Consider the following 19,672-nt stretch of genomic DNA (forward strand, 5'->3'; position numbering starts at 1 on the left):
GCAGTGGATGCCTTTCCAGCCGCAACCCATCACTGGGAAACGTCCATTCACACTCATTCACACACAAACTACGGACAATTTAGCCTACCCAATTCACCTGTACCACATGTCTTTGGACTTGTGGGGAAACCGGAGCACCCAGAGGAAACCCACGCGAACGTAGGGACAACGTGCAAACTCCACACAGAAATGCCAACTGACCCAGCCGAGGCTTGAATCAGCGACCTTCTTGCTGTGAGGCGACAGCACTACCTACTGTGCCACCACATCACCCTGATTTTGAGTTGTGATAACCTGAAATCTTTATGTTCATATAATGAATTTCAGTGGTGTACAGGAAAACACTGGACTCTGCGACTTATTATTACTTCGAAATATAAAGGTGCCATTTTTACAACATTACCATAGAATGTTATTTTTGGTTTTCTAAAGGGCCTTCCATTGATAAATTCTTAAACTAAATGGTTTCATTAAATGTATTTAATACATTTCAGATGTGAAGAACCCATAATATGAAGTATCTTTTCACACTGTAATGCACCTTTTGCACAATGGAAAGGTTTCCATTTTTTAGCATAGAACCATTGTCCTTAATGGAGGATTCCACTTTTTTTTTTTTTTTTTTTTTTGGAAATAAGCTCATGTTTTAACATTTTTAAATTCGTTCAGCTGATCTTCGGGTGAAAGCTCTTTTTTGGCATAGCTAAATTATTAAATCAGATTAGACTATTAGCATCTAACTAAAAAAATGATTTGATAATATTTCTATTTGCAGTAAGCAAAATGATTTAATTTAACACCTGAATATAGTCCTCGGTTATAACATATAATCTTTGCCATGGTGCTGCAGCAAAGTTCCTACATCAAAACAGAACAGAAAACTACAGATCGAGAAGACATTGAAAACTCTGAGGAAGTCAGAGTGTGAACAAATGCATCACAACTCTGGTGTTATAACATTATCAACAGTGGAAGCAAACACGCTTTTACCCGTACTGAACATTCAGTTCTGTGCCATCTCTTTGTTTCATCTTATCCTGCCCAAAGCAGGCTTTCACTTCCATTTACTTCAGATGCGTTCTGCCTAGGCAAACAGTGTTTATCAGCTTGAAGGCCGTGATATCTTTTCAAGCGGAACATTAGCAGATATATTTGTCTCATCACCAAACACCACCGTTCTGTCACTTTTGCTCTCACTGGTTTCAATGCAGCCAATTTAACGATGGCTGCAATACATCAACGACACTTCAGGTTAGTCAGTGTCCGTCCCCTGCAGAAGGCTAGAATCAGCCATGTGTACAGCAGGTCCACGCTCTATTTTATGTGCTTGGGGTGTGAGACGCAGACAGGACCGAAAGCATGATTCTATTCTTCAGTTAAGACAGCAATCTCTTGAGAGCGGTGCTCTTTCAGACAGAGGTGTGAGGCTGAAAATGGCACACAAATGGCAGTTCTCACATGCTGCGTGTTTGAGCGCTGCACATACAGGTTGCCCAAGCCAGAGTGAGAATTGCATTGCAAACTCTTGAGAATCAGGCAGAAATACTTTGGGATTTCTGGTGGATTCAGCCACTCTGGGAGTTTAATTTTAGAATGAAAGGCAGTAGGATGACAATGTGTGTGAGAATGATCTACCTTGTCCATGCCATATCTCCGGCTTTGCTTGGTTGAGACTTACTGTATCTTAATCCACTGCTTGGTCATCATTATGGTGGCCTTAAGATAAGGTTTTATCATATACATTTTAAACTCAGTATTAAGGAATTATATAGTAAGGTGAATGTAATTGTGCCTGCACTTGAAATAGAGAACAACCTCAACCTTATATGCTCAAAAATAAATAAATATTTATAACACTATATTTGAGAGTTCTCTACTAATTTCAGTGTAGAAGTGGCCACTGACTTTTAATTATGCATATTTACGCAGTTGACTATAGGCAAGGAGGGACTTAAAAAAAAGAATACATCTAGTCATAATTGTTTCATAGCACTGTAAAAAAAAAGTTCCAAACAGTTCCTTTATGTTGTCCCAACACTAATTAAGTTTTAATAAATTTAAATTAATTGAACATAAATTAATCAAGTTTTCCCCAAAAAAACCTCTAGAAATGAGTTGATTCAGTTCAGTTTAAATAAGTTCTTTGAACAAACAGCAAAAATAGCAATTACGCTTTAATTTTAAATCATGCTTTGTTTCTTCATGTTCAAAAGAAATCCTTTTAACACATTACTGATTAAATCTTTACATATAGTTATGAAAATGTAAATGCACTGGTACAAAATAATTTTTGGTTCACACATTATTTTAGATCTTGAGTAAATTGTGTGAAAAAAATAAGCCATTAAAGCCATCTCAAATTTTTCTTTCTTTCTTTCTTTCTTTCTTTCTTTCTTTCTTTCTTTCTTTCTTTCTTTCTTTCTTTCTTTCTTTCTTTCTTTCTTTCTTTCTTTCTTTTTTCTATTCTTACTTTTCTTTTTCATTTATCTAACACGTATCTATTTACTTATTTATTTATTTGCTTGCTTGCTTGCTAATTTACTTACTTAAATACTTATTTATTTATTGCTAATGAACCATGACTAAGTGGTTCATATTTGCAAGCAACAAAACAGTCAAATTAAGAGAAAGAACCTAAGTAAAGCAATCAAGGAAACTATTACATCCTGAAAAGAGAAAATTCTAATTCAGAATAAAGTTGCTAAATCACGCTACATCCAGTGAAGATAAAATCACTGACTTTAAAGGCCTTTATTGTCTTAGGCCATATTGTGTTTTGTCACCGATGTGTTATGTCGCAGACATTGTGTTTGTCAGGGCTGCATGGCATTGAAAATAACTGACTTTGTGATACTTTGTCTTTCTACAATAAATACTGCAATGCGAAAACATCAAATGAATTGAATGGCTCTATTTGAAAATAATTCCTTTTTTTTAATGATTGATGCTTCAAGTTGGTTAGAGTGTGCATTTGCATATAAATACAGAAAAAGGTACAAATTTAAGAATTTGTGTTTATGCTGGTCAGGGGAGTCTAACAGTATTCAGCTTCAAGGTCGCTGGGTCCCTGGTTCGAGCCTCGGATCAGTTGACGTTTCTGTGTGTTGAGTTTGCATGTTCTCCCTTCGTTCGCGTGGGTTTCCTCCGGGTGCTCCGGTTTCCCCCACAGTCCAAAGACATGCGGTACAGGTGAATTGGGTAGGCTGAATTGTCCGTAGTTTATGAGTGTGTGTGTGAATGTGTGTGTGGATGTTTCCCAGAGATGGGTTGAGGCTGGAAGGTCATCCGCTGCGTAAAAACTTGCTGGATAAGTTGGCAGTTCATTCCGCTGTGGCGACCCCGGATAAATAAAGGGAATAAGCCGACAAGAAAATGAATGAATGAATGAATAAATAATCTTTGTAAAAGTTACAAACATTGATTATTTTGACCTGAATGCGGGCAGCACAGTGGCTCAGTGGTTAGCACAGTCGCCTCACTGCAAGGAGGTTGCTGATTCAAGCCCTGGCAGGGTCAGTTGGCATTTTCTATGTGGAGATTGCGTGGGTTTCTTCCAGGTTTTCACCACAGTCCAAAGATATGTGTTTTGGACTGGTGAATTGAATAAGCTAAGTTAGTAAATTGAATGAGCTAAATTGGCTAAAGTGTTTGAATGTGAGAGTATGTGGTTGTTTCCCAGTGCTGGGTTGCGGCTGGAAGGGCATTTGCTGAATAAAAATACACATGCTGGCTAAGTTGGCAGTTCATTTCGCAGTGGCAACCACGGATAAGTAAAGGGACTAAGCTGAAGAAAAATGAATGAATGAATGAATGACCTCAATGCTTTAAACTCACTGTGCCCTTAAATCACAAGGCCATTAGAATGAATGCAAACAATAAACTTAAATTATCAGTGTATGTGCAAAAATGTGCAATTATTCCATAAATCATGTTTTCCAAACTGTAGTGCCTGATCAACTATCATCCACTTGATGCTGCACATACTACAGTATGGCGACTGTGGATGCATAGAATACAACATGTGCTAGGCCAATGTTTTGGCGGTTTTTGGTTTGTTTGCTGTTGTAGGGACTACAAGGACTTTTTAATTAACTGAAAAATACGGTGAATTGATATATAACTTTCAACACTTACCTTTGAAACCCGGCTAGAAATGTAGTTATGCATTATCTAAAAAAATAACTGCGCTCTGATCAAACAATCAGTATCAAGTATACAACAGCACTATTGTGTTATCCATCCATCCATCCATCCATCCATCCATCCATCCATCCATCCATCCATCCATCCATCCATCCATCCATCCATCCATCCATCCATCCATCCATCCATCCATCCATCCATCCATCCATCCATCCATCCATCCATCCATCGTAGGAAAGAAATACCTAAAATAGTGCACATTATTTGGTCTTTATTTAGCTATAACGCTGAAAATTAGTGAAATGTTAGTGCCCTTCATTGTTGCAAATTAAAATGAAGTGAAGCTGTTATGCAATGATAAAATAATAACTTATAAATCCTTCTTGAAACATTTTAAAAGTAACTAATGCTAGCTACTACTATGACTATAAATGGTTATTATTGCTTTTGAATGTCACATTTTGTTAAGTTACATCAACACAAGTAGAACAAACGTAGAATTAGTTACATATGTATGAGTTATTATTGTGCCATTTTCTCGTGACCAGACTGGAAGATGAGAATGATGACATCTGTCTGTCAAATAAATAACTGTGACATTTGCACACCTTCCTCTAGGAGCCCCAGATCAAACAGCAGTATCTGTGCATGAAGGCAACCCGAGAAAACATCAGCACCGCTAAATAAATATCACCTCAGTAGACAAAACCTGCTCCAAGGCTCCCACTGTGGCATGGCATTAAGACCATGAACCTGATGCATATTTACAGACAGCTTAGCTGCCAGATATGATGTAATTAATTAAATCCTGTTAAAATGAAGCAATGATACCTTCCACTGGGTCTCAAGGAAGTTTTGAAAGCACACAATGGATTTAATATGCATGTTTAAGGTGCGCCAGCCTGCGATGTATGCTGTAGACCAAAATGGGAAAGTTTCTTCGAGTAATGTTAACCACAGAATTTATTTTACCCTTAGGAAGGTCCTGAGGGAACTCATGCTGATGTTAATGCAAGCTGAACAACTCTTATAGCAACTTGCTGGAAACCTTAGAGTGCGGAAAATGCACAATTTTGGTGTGTGAAACTTTTGTCTGTTTAAAAAAAAAGCTCATGATCTAAGTGAATGATTAAATACAAGCACCTTTTTCTGCAGTCATTTGTGTCCACTTTTCAACAACATTTTTTTTAAATAAAGGTCTACAGAGAGGTTAATTAGTATTATCTAAATGTAATCTATCAGTGGCAAGAGCTTTTCTTGATTTGACAACTTCATTATGGAAGCAAACATAGACAATGGCATGCTTTATTTCGCATAGAATAAAAATAGAACAGGTAAACAAAATGCCTTATTCAACATCATTAATTTTTATTGTCCTGAAGAGTATTAATAATTTAAATAACAACGAACGTACAAAAATATCTGCATGTTTTTCAACTTTGAAAAACACATTTCACATCATAACTTTAACCCCATGAGTTCTGAGGGCGTTTTGCAGACCTATAGAGAAGTTTTGACATGATCTGACGTTTGCGCTTTTTCAGTTTCTTAAATATATTGGCTATGGATAAAGCCTGATGATACTATTCAGCTACTACAATAATATGCAAGCAGCATACATGTATAATGTAGTTATTTAAGAAAAAAAAAATATGTGTGCTTAGTAAAAAAAATAAATAAAAATAAATTAAAAAAAAAAGTTTGAGGAAAACTGGATTTTTGAACAAAATCTTCAAATTGACAGCACTAGTCTAAAATATAAACATCAGACCAATGGTTTTGTCTCTCCAAGTACCACCATAATGATGAGGCATATTATTTCCTGTTACTAAGAATATTTATTATTATGTCAGCCACTTAAACTCTGTAAATAGTTTGAACATTAACACTGTGCTTATAGGTAAAACAAAACAAAAAAAAAATTAAAGGAAAAAAAAGTCAAAATGTTTAAAGTTTAAAATGTGCTTTGAAAGTTAATTAAAAATGGTAAGCTACTGTTCTAAGAAAACTGCAGTACTTAAATGTAAACTATTTACAAATAGTAACCTATTCATCAAAACTTGGAAATGTTGCATAGACCTTATAAATATAGTCTATATATTATCATATTCATATATTAATACATTGTGAAATATGATGCATGTACACATGGCCTATTTGTATATCTTTGAAATCTAAACATTAACTTGAATTTTAAAATAAATGATTTGGAATTCCATTTTTACAGTATGTGTGTCAGAAAAATTAGCGATTATATGCATAAATACACTGCTTGAACAATTAATAAATGATTTATACATTCATACTTGCGGAATTACCTTGATTTGAGATCTCATATTAAGTGAACCGTGGAGTTTGTGATAACCGCACACAGAGACTAACTTTATTAGGCTATATTCTAGCTTCTAGCTACTATGTTCTGTGTCCTGCGACATTTGAATCACATCCAGATAAATTAGCCAACTATGGCTAATGAACTATGAATACACATTTAACACATTTGTGATAATTGTTTTACTGATGAAGCAGCATGGGGGAGTCCTGAGTTTGCAGTAAGTGAAATTCCAACACAACAGCACTGGTCTGCAAAAAGCCCTTCGCTAGTGTGTATCTGCTCTGCAAGTGCCGCACGTCTTTTTCAGGGCCAAAGTGGGTTGATTTTTAGCATCTGATGACACAATAAACTAAAGCAAACATTCCAAGCACAACAATGTGAACGTACAATTCAGTACGCTCAATTCACAATGTGCTTAACACATCAGTGTAAACATTCTCATCAAAGGGTCAAAAGTGTGTTGTTGTTTTTTATTCTTTCATTATTAAGTATTCCTCCGCATATCACTAGAAGGAAGCCCACAGTTGGTGAACCACTGCATTAGATAAAACAGTTTTTTTGCTTTGCTTCCTGATTGCATCAAAACATCTGCTATATCCTGACTGTCCTTTATGGCCTAAAGGGATGAATAAGAACATAATTATAAAGCCTTTAATGACGAATCAAATCATCCAAAGTGAATAATAGCAACAAATCAGTATCTCAAGTGTTGATGTTGCAAATATGAGACTGGACAATAAACTACATTAAAAGAGAAACTTGAATACGTAGGAGATAATTCTGAACCAACAGATATTTAAATAGAAAGAGATGATGTTGATGGCATTAACTAAAGGCAAACAAAACAATGGAAATCTAGGTCAAACACAAGGCACTGCAGACCACAAGACTAAGGAGACATGACACTTATAACTTGTAGTATGTATGCATCTGCATAACCAATTGTAATCTCTCTATAGTTGTGTTTTCAGTTAGAGTGCCATAGGACTATTTAGGTAATATGAAGTACAAAAAACAGTTCATCCCCTGAGAATTTTCTTTAATCCAAAATACTTTTTTTCCGCTTCTTTGTGCTCATTCCACATCTCTCAAAAACAAGATGCCTGAGATGTCTAAAGTTGACAGTAGCACTCAGAATTAATGTATGACATGTCCCTCACAGTCATTCCAAGTCTGGAAAATCAAAACCATAGACAGTAAAATGATCTTGCCATCTGCACAGCCATCAATTGTATCTGATGTGCAATCATGTGTTGCAGTCGCATCAAATCATCTTTGTGTTCTTGAACTTTAGAAATTTCAGAAACAATTTGGTAGCTCACTATTCTTATTTTCTGCCTTTTATTAAGATATTGGCTGTTTGTTGATATTCAAAACAAACATATTCTGCATTAGTTTATGCTACATATATAATCTAACCCAATACCTACTACCTTAAAGGGTTATGAAACACCAAAACACATTTTTGACAGTCATAAATATGTGTCCCACACTGCTAAAAACACTATTAGGACACATACATTTCACAAAAAAAAAAAAGAAAAAAAAACTGCAATCTCATTATTATGCAAGATAGCTTTGAAGACTGTTTTTACCTGTTACAGTGTAGAGACGCCAAGTTGTGTTGCCAACCGTAATTAAAACTAGTGGAAGAAGAATTGTTTGGAGATATGGGTCATCAGTGTTGCATTTATAAATGTGCTGCAATGAAGGTTTTGTTTTTAATTCCACACAATGAGAGCACAGCTGAACTCACATGTGAATTACAGTGATCTGCTGAAATTGCGTCAAAAGTACGTTTGTAAGGAACATTTTTTTCTCAAGAGCTTTGCGCATCTGGAAATGGTAAAATCCATATTTGCCACTTTTCTTCTTTTAAAAAAGATGCAGTTCCAGTTTGTGTTGATTGTCCTGTCTCTACAGATTTGTTTAGTATGTGATTAGTGTCCTTTATTTATTTCATTCAGTGGCAAAGTTAGTTAGTATTGTCAGAAGTACGCTTTCAGTTTTTAAAGACATACCTTGGTCAAAATAAATTAGTTACTAGGTTTACAGTTTGTTAATATTACTCCAATATTATGGCCTGAAAGATGTGCGGTAAATTTTGCTCTCTGAATGTAAACATGTCAATATGTTAATCAAAATGATCAGGGTGTAGAATTTTTGTGTCACCGACTCGGTCCCAGTCATTCCCCTCGCTGACCAGCAGAGGTCACCATCTCCGGACTTCTAACCATTACGTCATCCTTCTCACTCAGATCCCAGCACACCTGTTCTCCATCTCACTAATGACCCACGTACCACATATAAGCAGCTCACACACACACTTCATTGCGAAGTCTTGTTTAGCCCCGGCCAGCATTTCTGAGCGTTCTATCCTGCCTGATCTCCCGTTTACCACTTCAGCCCGTTCCTCGACTCTGCTCTGTCTTCTGCCTGCCCTTGACCTAAAGCCTGATTACACGGACTCTGATTCTCGCTGCCTGCCCCTGACTAAAGCCTGTATTACGGACTCTGAACCACGCTGCCTGCCCTTGACTCAAGCCTAGTAATCACTCTGCCTCTGTTATCTGCTAATCATCGTTGAGTTGTATGTTGTATGTTCGCACAGCCGTGCGAGGTGTTGATGTTTAAGTGTGACTTAATAAATACTGCAAAATGGATCCCTCCGTGTCAGTCTCCCCGTTACAGAAGACTTCGCCCAACACGGATCCCGCAGCCATCCAGGTTTTGTCTCACGAAGTCACAACACAAGCTCAGGTATTGTCAACACACCAACAACAACTAACACACCTAACTCAGTTAGCAGATGAACTGGTGAAATCCCTCCAAAACCTGCAAGCTGCTGCCACTGCGCAACCCACCGCCAACTACTCTCCAAGTCCACTTGTTGTTGCACAACCCCCGATGACTTCCGGAGTTCGATTGGCTTTTCCTGACAAGTTCTCAGGTAACCCAGCAAGATGTAAAGGCTTTCTATTGCAATGCAAACTGTTTATCGCCCAACAACCCCATCTGTTTAAGGACGAGAACGGGAAAATTGCTTTTGTGTGCTCACTGCTCACTGGGAAAGCGCTAGACTGGGCTACTGCAGTTTGGCCAGACAGTACCCCGATATTTCCCTCGTTTAACGACTTTCTCAAACGTTTCTGCACTGTGTTCGATCATCCGGAGGGTGGTCGTAACGCTGGCGAGGAGCTATTGTGTATCCAACAGGGAGATCGCTCCGCAGCTGAGTTCGCCCTGCAGTTCCGCACCTTGGCAGCGCAAACTGGCTGGGCTGATGATCCGCTTGTCAAGCTCTACAGAAGGGCTCTAAAGCCAGAATTGCAGCGAGAGATGGCATGTCGTGACGATGGGAAAACACTGGATCAACTAATCGAGCTTTCCATAAGGTTAGACACTCTCCTCCGCACTCGCAATCCGCTCTGCTCAATTGCTTCCAGTCCTGTATCCCCTGAAACCTCCGCTGAACCCATGCAATTGGGTAGAACCCGTCTGAACCCAGAAGAGCAAGAACGACGGAGAAGAAATCACCTGTGCATTTACTGCGGACTTCCAGGTCATACGAAGGTTTTATGTCCCAACAAGCTTCTCCCTAAAACCCTCTCGGTGAGTGCAACCACTATGTTCACTACCACTAATAATGTTGTAAATCTACCTGTCACTTTGAGAAACGATGGAGATGAGATTGAAACTATGGCCATGATCGATTCAGGAGCCGCTGGTAACTTTATTGATTACACGTTTGCCACCACTCACTCCATTCCTTTAACCTCCTGTGATTCCTCCATAGCCATCACTGCTGTAGATGGGCGCCCTTTGGGAGAAGGACGTATAAAATTCCAGACCCTGCCAATCTTGCTTCAAACAGGCTCTCTCCATGAAGAAGAAATTTCCCTTCTTGCCATCAATTCCCCTAAACACTCTGTGATTCTTGGGTTACCATGGCTACAACAGCATGACCCTCAAGTCTCTTGGAGAACTGGTGAGATCATAAAATGGAGCAATCAATGCTTTACCCAATGTCTGCATCCTGTTTCCCCTATCCAGATCAACACAATTAACAAGACCAAAGACTCTGAACTCCAGCATGTACCTGATGCGTATCACGATCTAACTGAAGCATTCAATAAGCAGAAGGCTACGAAGCTCCCTCCTCATCGTGATAATGACTGCGCCATTGAGCTGCTACCCGGCACCACGCCCCCTCGTGGTCGCATCTTCCCTCTCTCACAACCTGAAACTGAGGCTATGAAGAAGTACATCTCTGAGGAGCTAGAGAAAGGATTAATTCGACCCTCTACTTCTCCCGCTTCAGCAGGGTTTTTCTTCGTTAAGAAGAAGGATGGCAGCTTACGCCCTTGCATTGATTACCGAGGCTTGAATGAGATTACAGTCAAACACCGCTACCCATTGCCATTGGTTCCTGCTGCCCTTGAACAACTCCGATCCGCTCAGTATTTCACTAAGTTGGACCTCCGTAGTGCCTATAACCTCATCCGCATACGACAGGGAGACGAGTGGAAAACCGGGTTCTCTACAATTGACGGCCACTACGAATATGTCGTTATGCCCTTCGGCCTAGCAAACAGTCCTTCCGTGTTCCAGGCATTCGTAAATGAGATATTTAGAGACATGCTCAACAAATGGGTAATAGTCTATATTGACGACATCTTGGTCTATTCCAATTCGCTCTCTGAGCATATCCAGCACGTTCGGGCAGTGCTCAAACGTCTCATTGAAAACCAGTTGTATGCGAAGAGCTCCAAGTGCGAATTCCACCAGACCTGCATCTCATTCCTTGGCTACATTATCAGTCCAGAAGGCGTGGCCATGGACCAGCAAAAGGTTGACTCTGTGACACAATGGCCACAACCCGAAACCATCAGGCAACTCCAATGATTCCTGGGCTTTGCTAACTTCTACAGACGCTTCATAAGGAACTTCAGTTCAGTCGCTGCCCCACTGACCGCCATGGTCAAAGCTAATAATGCTCGCCTTAGATGGAACCCCGACGCTGTCCGAGCATTTACCCAGTTAAAGACTCGCTTCTCCAGTGCACCTATTCTGCGTCATCCTGATCCCGAACAACCCTTTGTCGTCGAGATTGACGCGTCAAACACTGGAATTGGAGCCATCCTGTCCCAGCGATCCCTAGTGAATAAGAAGCTCCATCCCTGTGCCTTCTATTCTCGCAAGCTTAACTCCGCTGAACGGAACTACGATGTGGGAAACCGAGAACTCCTCGCCATGAAAGCTGCGCTAGAGGAATGGAGACACTGGCTTGAGGGCGCAAAACACCCTTTCATCGTCATCACTGATCACAAGAACCTAGAATACATCCGGTCTTGTAAACGTCTGAATCCTAGACAGGCAAGATGGGCGCTGTTTTTCACCCGATTTGACTTCCAAGTCACCTATATCCCTGGTTCGAAAAACATCAAAGCAGATGCTCTGTCCCGCCTCTCAGACGATGAGACCTCTGAAATCCCTGACGAGCCCATAATCAAAAGTCCTCTAATTGTCGCCCCCATCCAGTGGGATATAGATCAGGAGATCCTCCATGCCGCCGAAAATAATCCTTCTCAGCAGCCCTGTCCGGAGAATAAGATCTTTGTTCCCCCGTCGCTTCGAGAAAGACTCATCTCCGAGGTACATGACCACCCCAGTTCCGGTCACCCAGGCAGCACAGCCACTGTGCAAATGATTCAATCCCGCTACTGGTGGTCATCCATACACAAGGATGTAATCAACTTCATTAACAAATGCTCACCCTGTCAGATGTCCAAACACTCCCGTCACCGTCCAGCGGGATTACTCCAACCCCTGGAGGTGCCACATCGTCCTTGGTCACACATCGCTATAGATTTCATCACCGACTTACCCATATCTCAGGGCAAAACCACCATCCTCACAGTAGTGGACCGATTTTCGAAATCCTGCCGCCTTATTCCCATTTCCAAACTGCCCACAGCCATGGAAACGGCTGAGTTACTCTGCGAGTGTGTGTTTCGGTACTATGGTCTCCCCGAAGACATCGTATCGGATAGAGGTCCCCAGTTTACATCCCGACTCTGGTCAGCATTCTTCAAAAATCTCCAGATCAACGTCAGCCTAACCTCCGGCTATCATCCCCAATCCAACGGGCAGACAGAACGCTTGAACCAAGAGATCGGTCAATTCCTCCGCACGTATTGTCACTCAACTCAGAACGAATGGGCCAAATTTTTGATGTGGGCAGAATATGCTCAGAACTCCCTCAGAAAGGCATCTACTGGATTAACCCCATTTCAATGCGTGCTGGGCTTCCAACCTCCGCTCTTTCCCTGGTCCGGCGAGACCTCTGAACTCCCTGCGGTGGACACCTGGTTTAAAAACTGCGAAGAGGTCTGGAACGCAGCTCATACTCACCTCTCTCACGCCATAAGGCGTTTCAAGGAACAAGCCGATCGACACCGACGTCCTGGTCCCATGTATTCCCCAGGACAATGGGTATGGCTTTCCACCCGCGACTTACGCCTCAAGCTGCCCTGCAAGAAACTCAGTCCCAGGTACGTGGGTCCTTTCCAGATAGAAAGACAAATATCTCCTGTTTCGTTCAGACTGACACTCCCTAATCATTTTCGTATTTCCCCAACTTTCCATGTCTCTCTGCTCAAGCCTGCTGCTGGTCCAGCCGAGACGGATAGGGAGGTGGCAGCCGGTGAACAGGGTCCCCCGCCTCTCATGATCGATGGCGAAGAGGCTTACCAGATCCACGAGATCCTGAGATCCAGACGCCGGGGCGGACAACTCCAATATCTCGTTGATTGGGAGGGGTACGGTCCGGAGGAGAGATCTTGGATTAACCGCAAGGACATCCTCGACACCACACTACTGAAAGAGTTCCACTCACAACATCCGGAGATGCCGGCCCCTCGCCCCCGTGGAAGACCCCGGCGTCGAGAATGACGGTCCCAGTCATTCCCCTCGCTGACCAGCAGAGGTCACCATCTCCGGACTTCTAACCATTACGTCATCCTTCTCACTCAGATCCCAGCACACCTGTTCTCCATCTCACTAATGACCCACGTACCACATATAAGCAGCTCACACACACACTTCATTGCGAAGTCTTGTTTAGCCCCGGCCAGCATTTCTGAGCGTTCTATCCTGCCTGATCTCCCGTTTACCACTTCAGCCCGTTCCTCGACTCTGCTCTGTCTTCTGCCTGCCCTTGACCTAAAGCCTGATTACACGGACTCTGATTCTCGCTGCCTGCCCCTGACTAAAGCCTGTATTACGGACTCTGAACCACGCTGCCTGCCCTTGACTCAAGCCTGGTAATCACTCTGCCTCTGTTATCTGCTAATCATCGTTGAGTTGTATGTTGTATGTTCACACAGCCGTGCGAGGTGTTGATGTTTAAGTGTGACTTAATAAATACTGCAAAATGGATCCCTCCGTGTCAGTCTCCCCGTTACATTTTGCCACAATTTCTGACAGGATAGTCTATACACACACAGCTTTCTGACGATGCTGACCGAGTGCATCTAAGTTACCAAAAAATGCAAAGGTTTTTTTTTTCTCCCATATGGCGTGTGGTGTCAAGCATTCCAATAAAACAACTTTCTTTTTCAGTAGTTCCTCGCATCCAATATCTTGTTTGTCATGGGGGCATGCATGAAATGTTCCTGAATGAAAGTCAAAGTGCCAGACTGCAGTTAAAGTTGACAAATTGATGATTTGGGAATTCAATTACTGATGTACATGTAAAAATGGTCTTTCTCCCCTGCGCTTGTGTGTTGTTTTGCCTCTGTGAAAATCAACCGAACCGAAACTCCTATTTTTATGCAAACCCTTCCCTCTTTCGCCACGCAACACTCCCACCTAAACAGAGCTGGACTCACCCACTTTCCTGACTTTTTTCAAACTAGAGGTTTAATAACTATTAATAAGCAACAAATTAGGAGTTTATTAAGCTAATAGTTATAGTTAAAGGTTTGTTAATAGTGAGTGTACCTAAAATAAAGCGTGACTAAAATTTCTCAGAAAGACTTTTAGAATAATGTAAATATATTTTAATTTATGCTATTATTATGTTATTTATTATTATTGTTTGGCTTAATACATTTTTATTTTAAGAAAATACCTTTAAATCCTTGCAAAATATTCACAGTTCATGCATCGAACAATCTGGAACCAAATGTAATCCACAATTTGCATGGAAATTGCACACTATTATGCATTTCTGAATTGTATTGAACGAAGAAATTGTATCACAGTGCTGACGAAGGTTAATTTGTTTCTCCCCATTAGCAAAATTATATTATTTTATGGAAAGTATCGCATTTGATTTCCCTTATGGCCGCTTTCAAAAAGGTTTTTTAGTCTCCTGTTCATCTCTTTTGTGGGTCTGTAATATTTTATTAAACCGGAAACATGAGCATGAAATTAAGTTCTACAGGCATCATTTCAGAGTCTAACCTTTATGCCATGCACCGAAATTCAAAACACTGTAGGCTGAGGTGTGAAAGAACAGACACAGAGAGACTGTCTCTCTTGAGCTACTTAAAGTTTCTGTCATTTGCTTGAGTTGCTGAATTAAATGTTCCAGAGCATACCTTAAGGGGAGAGTTTTGAGTTTAAATAGTTTTAAAGAATCCATCTCATCTTTAAAGTTACTCCATGCATCGTCCAAGATGTCTTTCTCTGATGAAGCGCTGATGAGCGCATGGCAGTCGCTTGATTCGAAGATGGCATTTAAGCTTAAAAACCGTGTTATGAAACCACATAAAATTCATGTTTTAATTAATCTTACATTTTAAAAGAGCATTTTTGCATTTAGACCCTTTAAAGATTTAAACTAGAACTTTGATTTTGTGAATCCACACAAGTTAAAAATAGTACTGTTTAACGATAAAGTCTAAATCCTACACTTGATGTGGTATGACTTTTATAAGTTGAAAGAATCCATTCGATCAACCCAACAACGAAATCCGATGAATGGTCGAAGTTTAAATGTGTGCAAGCGTTTTTAGCGCTTCTGAAATGAATTGTGTTTTTTATTTATATATTTTTTCATATCCAAATTTATTCTGACTCCAATTTTTTAGTTTATTGTTTGGTTTTAGCTGATCACATTATTAGTTGTGACACTATTTAGATTTTTATTTTCTTGCGTCTGATATTCTTAATTTTACGTTCAATAGGGACCAAACGGTGAAATGTCCTTGTCTTCTCAAGGACATTATCTCGACACTCTGAAGTTAGTCAGAGGATGTAGGGTTAACTAATAACCAATTAGTCTAGTTGCCTTTTGCTCACTTATACTAAAAGAGTATTTAATCAAGTAATTTCTAAACAACTTGCTAGTATCAGTGATTAAATGAATAAAATGTCTTCATGCTGCCATGCCACACTGCTCCGTACAGTCAAATGCACCTTGAAAATCGCTAAAATCATGTCACAACATAATGGTAGTGCAGATTCCACTTAATCTACTGGATACAATGAATTCGACAGACTCCAGAATTAAAAAAATAAAAATAAATAAAAAAAATTCAATTACAGTACCAAATAATAAAAGCCAATTCAGAAGTAAATGCTAAAGTCCAGCAGTCATATTTGAGAAATCATGTTCAAATTCATGTATGATATGATACATTAGGCTTTTAAGTAATGTGTATTTTGTACTTTATATGTATTAGCCACACTATAAAAACCACAGACCTTTAATTATACAAATAAGCATTCATTCATTCATTCATTCATTCATTCATTCATTCATTCATTCATTCATTCATTCATTCATTCATTCATTCCTTCATTCATTCATTCTTTTTTTTTCAGCTTAGTCCCTTTATTAATCAGGGTTCGCCACAGAGGAATAAACCACCAACTTATCCAGTATAAGTTTTACCCAGATGATGCCCTTCCAGCTGCAACCCATCACTGGAAAACACTCATACACTACGGACAATTTAGTTTACCCAATTCACCTACTGTATACGATATGTCTTTGGACTTATGGGGGAAACTGGAGCACCCAGAGGAAACCCAAGTGAACTAATCCAGCTGAGGCTCGAAGCAATGACCTTCTTGCTGAATGAATATGAATTAACAATTTGTTTTAAGCTAATTATGGTTAACTTACAATAACTTAAATTACAATAACTTAAGTATTGTATTGTAGTTAAACAGAACATGTGCACCTGTTGTACAGAAAATGTTCTCTTAGTAGACTGCTTAATTTATTTTAGTTTCAAGAATATCAGAAACCTATTTATAAAGAAACATAAGCATACTTTGCTCCTGTATCACAAGCATTGTATTCTCGAATATAAAATAGTTTACACCCTCATGGCATGCTATTTAAAAAAATCTAAAGCTTCATTAAACTGATTTTTAAAATGGCTATTATTTAATATTTATGAATAATTTAACTCATGTTCTAACAAATTTCAATGTCGTATTTTTAAGCAGCAAAATGTATAAAAAAAAAAAAAAAAAAATATATATATATATATATATATATATATATATATATATATATATAAAATATATAAAAATGTATTCTGCATATATATATATATATATATATATATATATATATATATATATATATATATATATATATATATATATGTATATTTAAAAAATATAAAAATACATTCTGTAGAAAAAAAGAAAGAAGGCAAGAAAGGAAGAAAAATATCCATATGATAAATGTCTCTTAACGCCAGACAGTGTTGTTTTAGGCCCAGTTTCTTACCATTAAACTTACACATACAACAAAAATAGAATCTTTTGTGTTATGTTGGAAAATGAAATTTCTTACGTAAATTCACACCTGATAATCATGAGACAAAAGGTTAGTTTAAATGTGAGAAAAAAAGTTGCCATTTAGGCTGTAATGTGCGCACTTTTTATATAACACCTAAAATAGCATTTAATTGTCACACACATGCATCAGTTTGACAGACATGTCAACACATCGGTGACATTTGTATTTATAAGCGTGTGATCCAGGGTTGTGTGTGAAAAAAGCACTGGTACCCCATTCACCAGCCGGTCCATGTCATTTGTAATGCGGGCTGGTTCTCCTTCACTCTGTTGTTGCGATGAATGCTGATGAGCACAGCCTCTGGGGCTCCGGCTGACAGCCTGGCCTTTTGGCTGAGAAGAAATCAATCACACCGTCAATCGCCACCACAAGCCATTACCTAGCTTGCTTGCTGGCAGGCTTCACCTCGATTCTTTCTACCATAGCACGTACTGATTTGTCTTCGTTATCTGGTCTTGTTTCACCTTTAGCGTCACCTTATGGTGTGTTAGTCATTTGCATCTGTGGCTTTGGGCTAAAGCCGGTTTGGAGGTTGAAAATATATCGCTCCACCTTTGCTTGCTTTAATTGGTTGTGCATTTTGCATTTTGCTTCAGGCAGTAGTAAATGATTAAGTCTTGTAAAAGAGTCTTCTTCTTTTGGGGTTGAAACTTTCATTTTTCCCTATATTTTTAGCTCTGAAGGATCTCTTAAATCTGTACCACTTAACAGTTTGTTCTTTGTTCCTCTTAACAGATCCCTCAGATAAGCTATGCATCCACAGCTCCAGAGCTGAGTGATAACACCAGGTACGACTTCTTCTCCCGGGTTGTACCACCGGACTCCTACCAGGCCCAAGCCATGCTGGACATCGTGACCGCCATGGGGTGGAACTATGTTTCCACACTGGCATCTGAAGGGAATTACGGAGAGAGCGGTGTTGAGGCTTTTGTTCAGATCTCACGAGAAATGGGTAAGTTTCCAGAGAACATTTTGAAATGTGTTTTTTATACCAGGGCTCCAGATTATCTTTTGCTGTATGTCTCGCTTCACTGATCTCAACTGATTGACTGACTGAATTGGATTTCTTTTCACATAGTGCTTTGTGTTCAAGGGATATATTCTAAACAGCTTTCTACTTTATATACAGTATGTATTATATTTTGTTTATATTTAATGTTTTTGTTTCAAGTATTTTTTTACCCTTTATGAGAAAATATATTTTAAGGAAAGCTGAAAACTTTTAACCATTTACTTCACTTGTAATAAAAACAAATGGATTTCAATAGTTACAGGTGTCAAACTTTCTTCAAAATATCTTCTTTGTGTTCAACAGAAGAAATGCAAAGCAGGTTTGGAGCAAGTGGAGGTTAAGTAAATGACAGAATTTTAATTGGATAAACTATTCCTTTAGGTTTTACAAAACTCATAAACATTAAAGGGGCGAGGCAGTGGCGCAGTAGGTAGTGCTGTCGCCTCACAGCAAGAAGGTCGCTGGGTCGCTGGTTCGAACCTCGGCTCAGTTGGCATTTCTGTGTGGAGTTTGCATGTTCTCCCTGCCTTCGCGTGGGTTTCCTCCGGGTGCTCTGGTTTCCCCCACAGTCCAAAGACCTGTGGTACAGGTGAATTGGGTAGTGTGTGTGTGTGTGTGTGGATGTTTCCCAGAGATGGGTTGCGGCTGGAAGGGCATCCGCTGTGTGAAAAACTTGCTGGATAAGTTGGCGGTTCATTCCGCTGTGGCGACCCCGGATTAATAAAGGGACTAAGCCGACAAGAAAATGAATGAATGAATAAACATTAAAGGGCACCTCTGGTGAAAAATCTACTTTTCAAGCTCTTTGGACAGAAATGTGTGTAGGTTTAGTGTATAAACGGTCATATTGGGGTGAAATAAACAAGTCCTTTTTTTTTTTCAATTTAACAGCATAAAAATGGTGGACTAATTGGAGTGGTTTTTTTAGACCGATTGAAACTTGACAAAGGAGTGTAATTCCACCCGCCCACCAAATTGATTGATAGCTGCGTGTTAACATGTTCCGGTAGTCATGTGTATAATCCAACACAATCTCACAACAATTCCTAACTTTTTGATTTAGTGGCTATTTCGTATGAATTTGTTCGATCTATTGTACTGTTTAGTAAAATTTGCTCATCACCCAATGTTGGTTGGGGTTAGGGGTGGGGTTGGGTGCCACGCTTCCTTTTTAAAATCATACATTTTTGTATGACTGAACTCATACGAGTTCGTACGAATTAGCCACTAAACTGACAAAACATGAAATACTTACATTTCCTTGTGAGATCAGGCTGGTATAATCATATCAACAAGACAGGACGTGTGCAAGGCAACCGGGAATAAAAGGTCTGTCCAGTTTGCTAGAATCATC

At 39.4% G+C, this 19,672-nt stretch overlaps 1 protein-coding gene and 1 long non-coding RNA gene across 3 annotated transcripts in view; one reads left to right on the forward strand and one right to left on the reverse strand.

Annotated features, from left to right (window-relative positions):
- The window catches only part of grm8b (glutamate receptor, metabotropic 8b), a 332,946-nt gene that overhangs the window by 78,019 nt on the left and 235,255 nt on the right, over positions 1 to 19,672 (forward strand). For both annotated transcript variants that reach the window (XM_087311092.1, NM_001287539.1), the window contains 1 exon segment: positions 18,042 to 18,258. In XM_087311092.1, the coding sequence (XP_087167218.1) occupies positions 18,042 to 18,258 (217 nt within the window).
- On the reverse strand, positions 1,041 to 8,005 carry LOC147837851 (uncharacterized). The gene is made up of 4 exons (XR_015526619.1): positions 6,876 to 8,005; positions 6,284 to 6,827; positions 2,877 to 5,737; positions 1,041 to 2,839 (listed from the first exon to the last, which is right to left on the reverse strand). It is a non-coding gene; the product is annotated as an uncharacterized LOC147837851 (long non-coding RNA).

This window comes from Danio rerio, chromosome 25 (assembly GCF_052040795.2).
Source record: "Danio rerio strain M-AB ecotype USA chromosome 25, GRCz13ab, whole genome shotgun sequence".
NCBI lineage: Eukaryota > Metazoa > Chordata > Actinopteri > Cypriniformes > Danionidae > Danio > Danio rerio.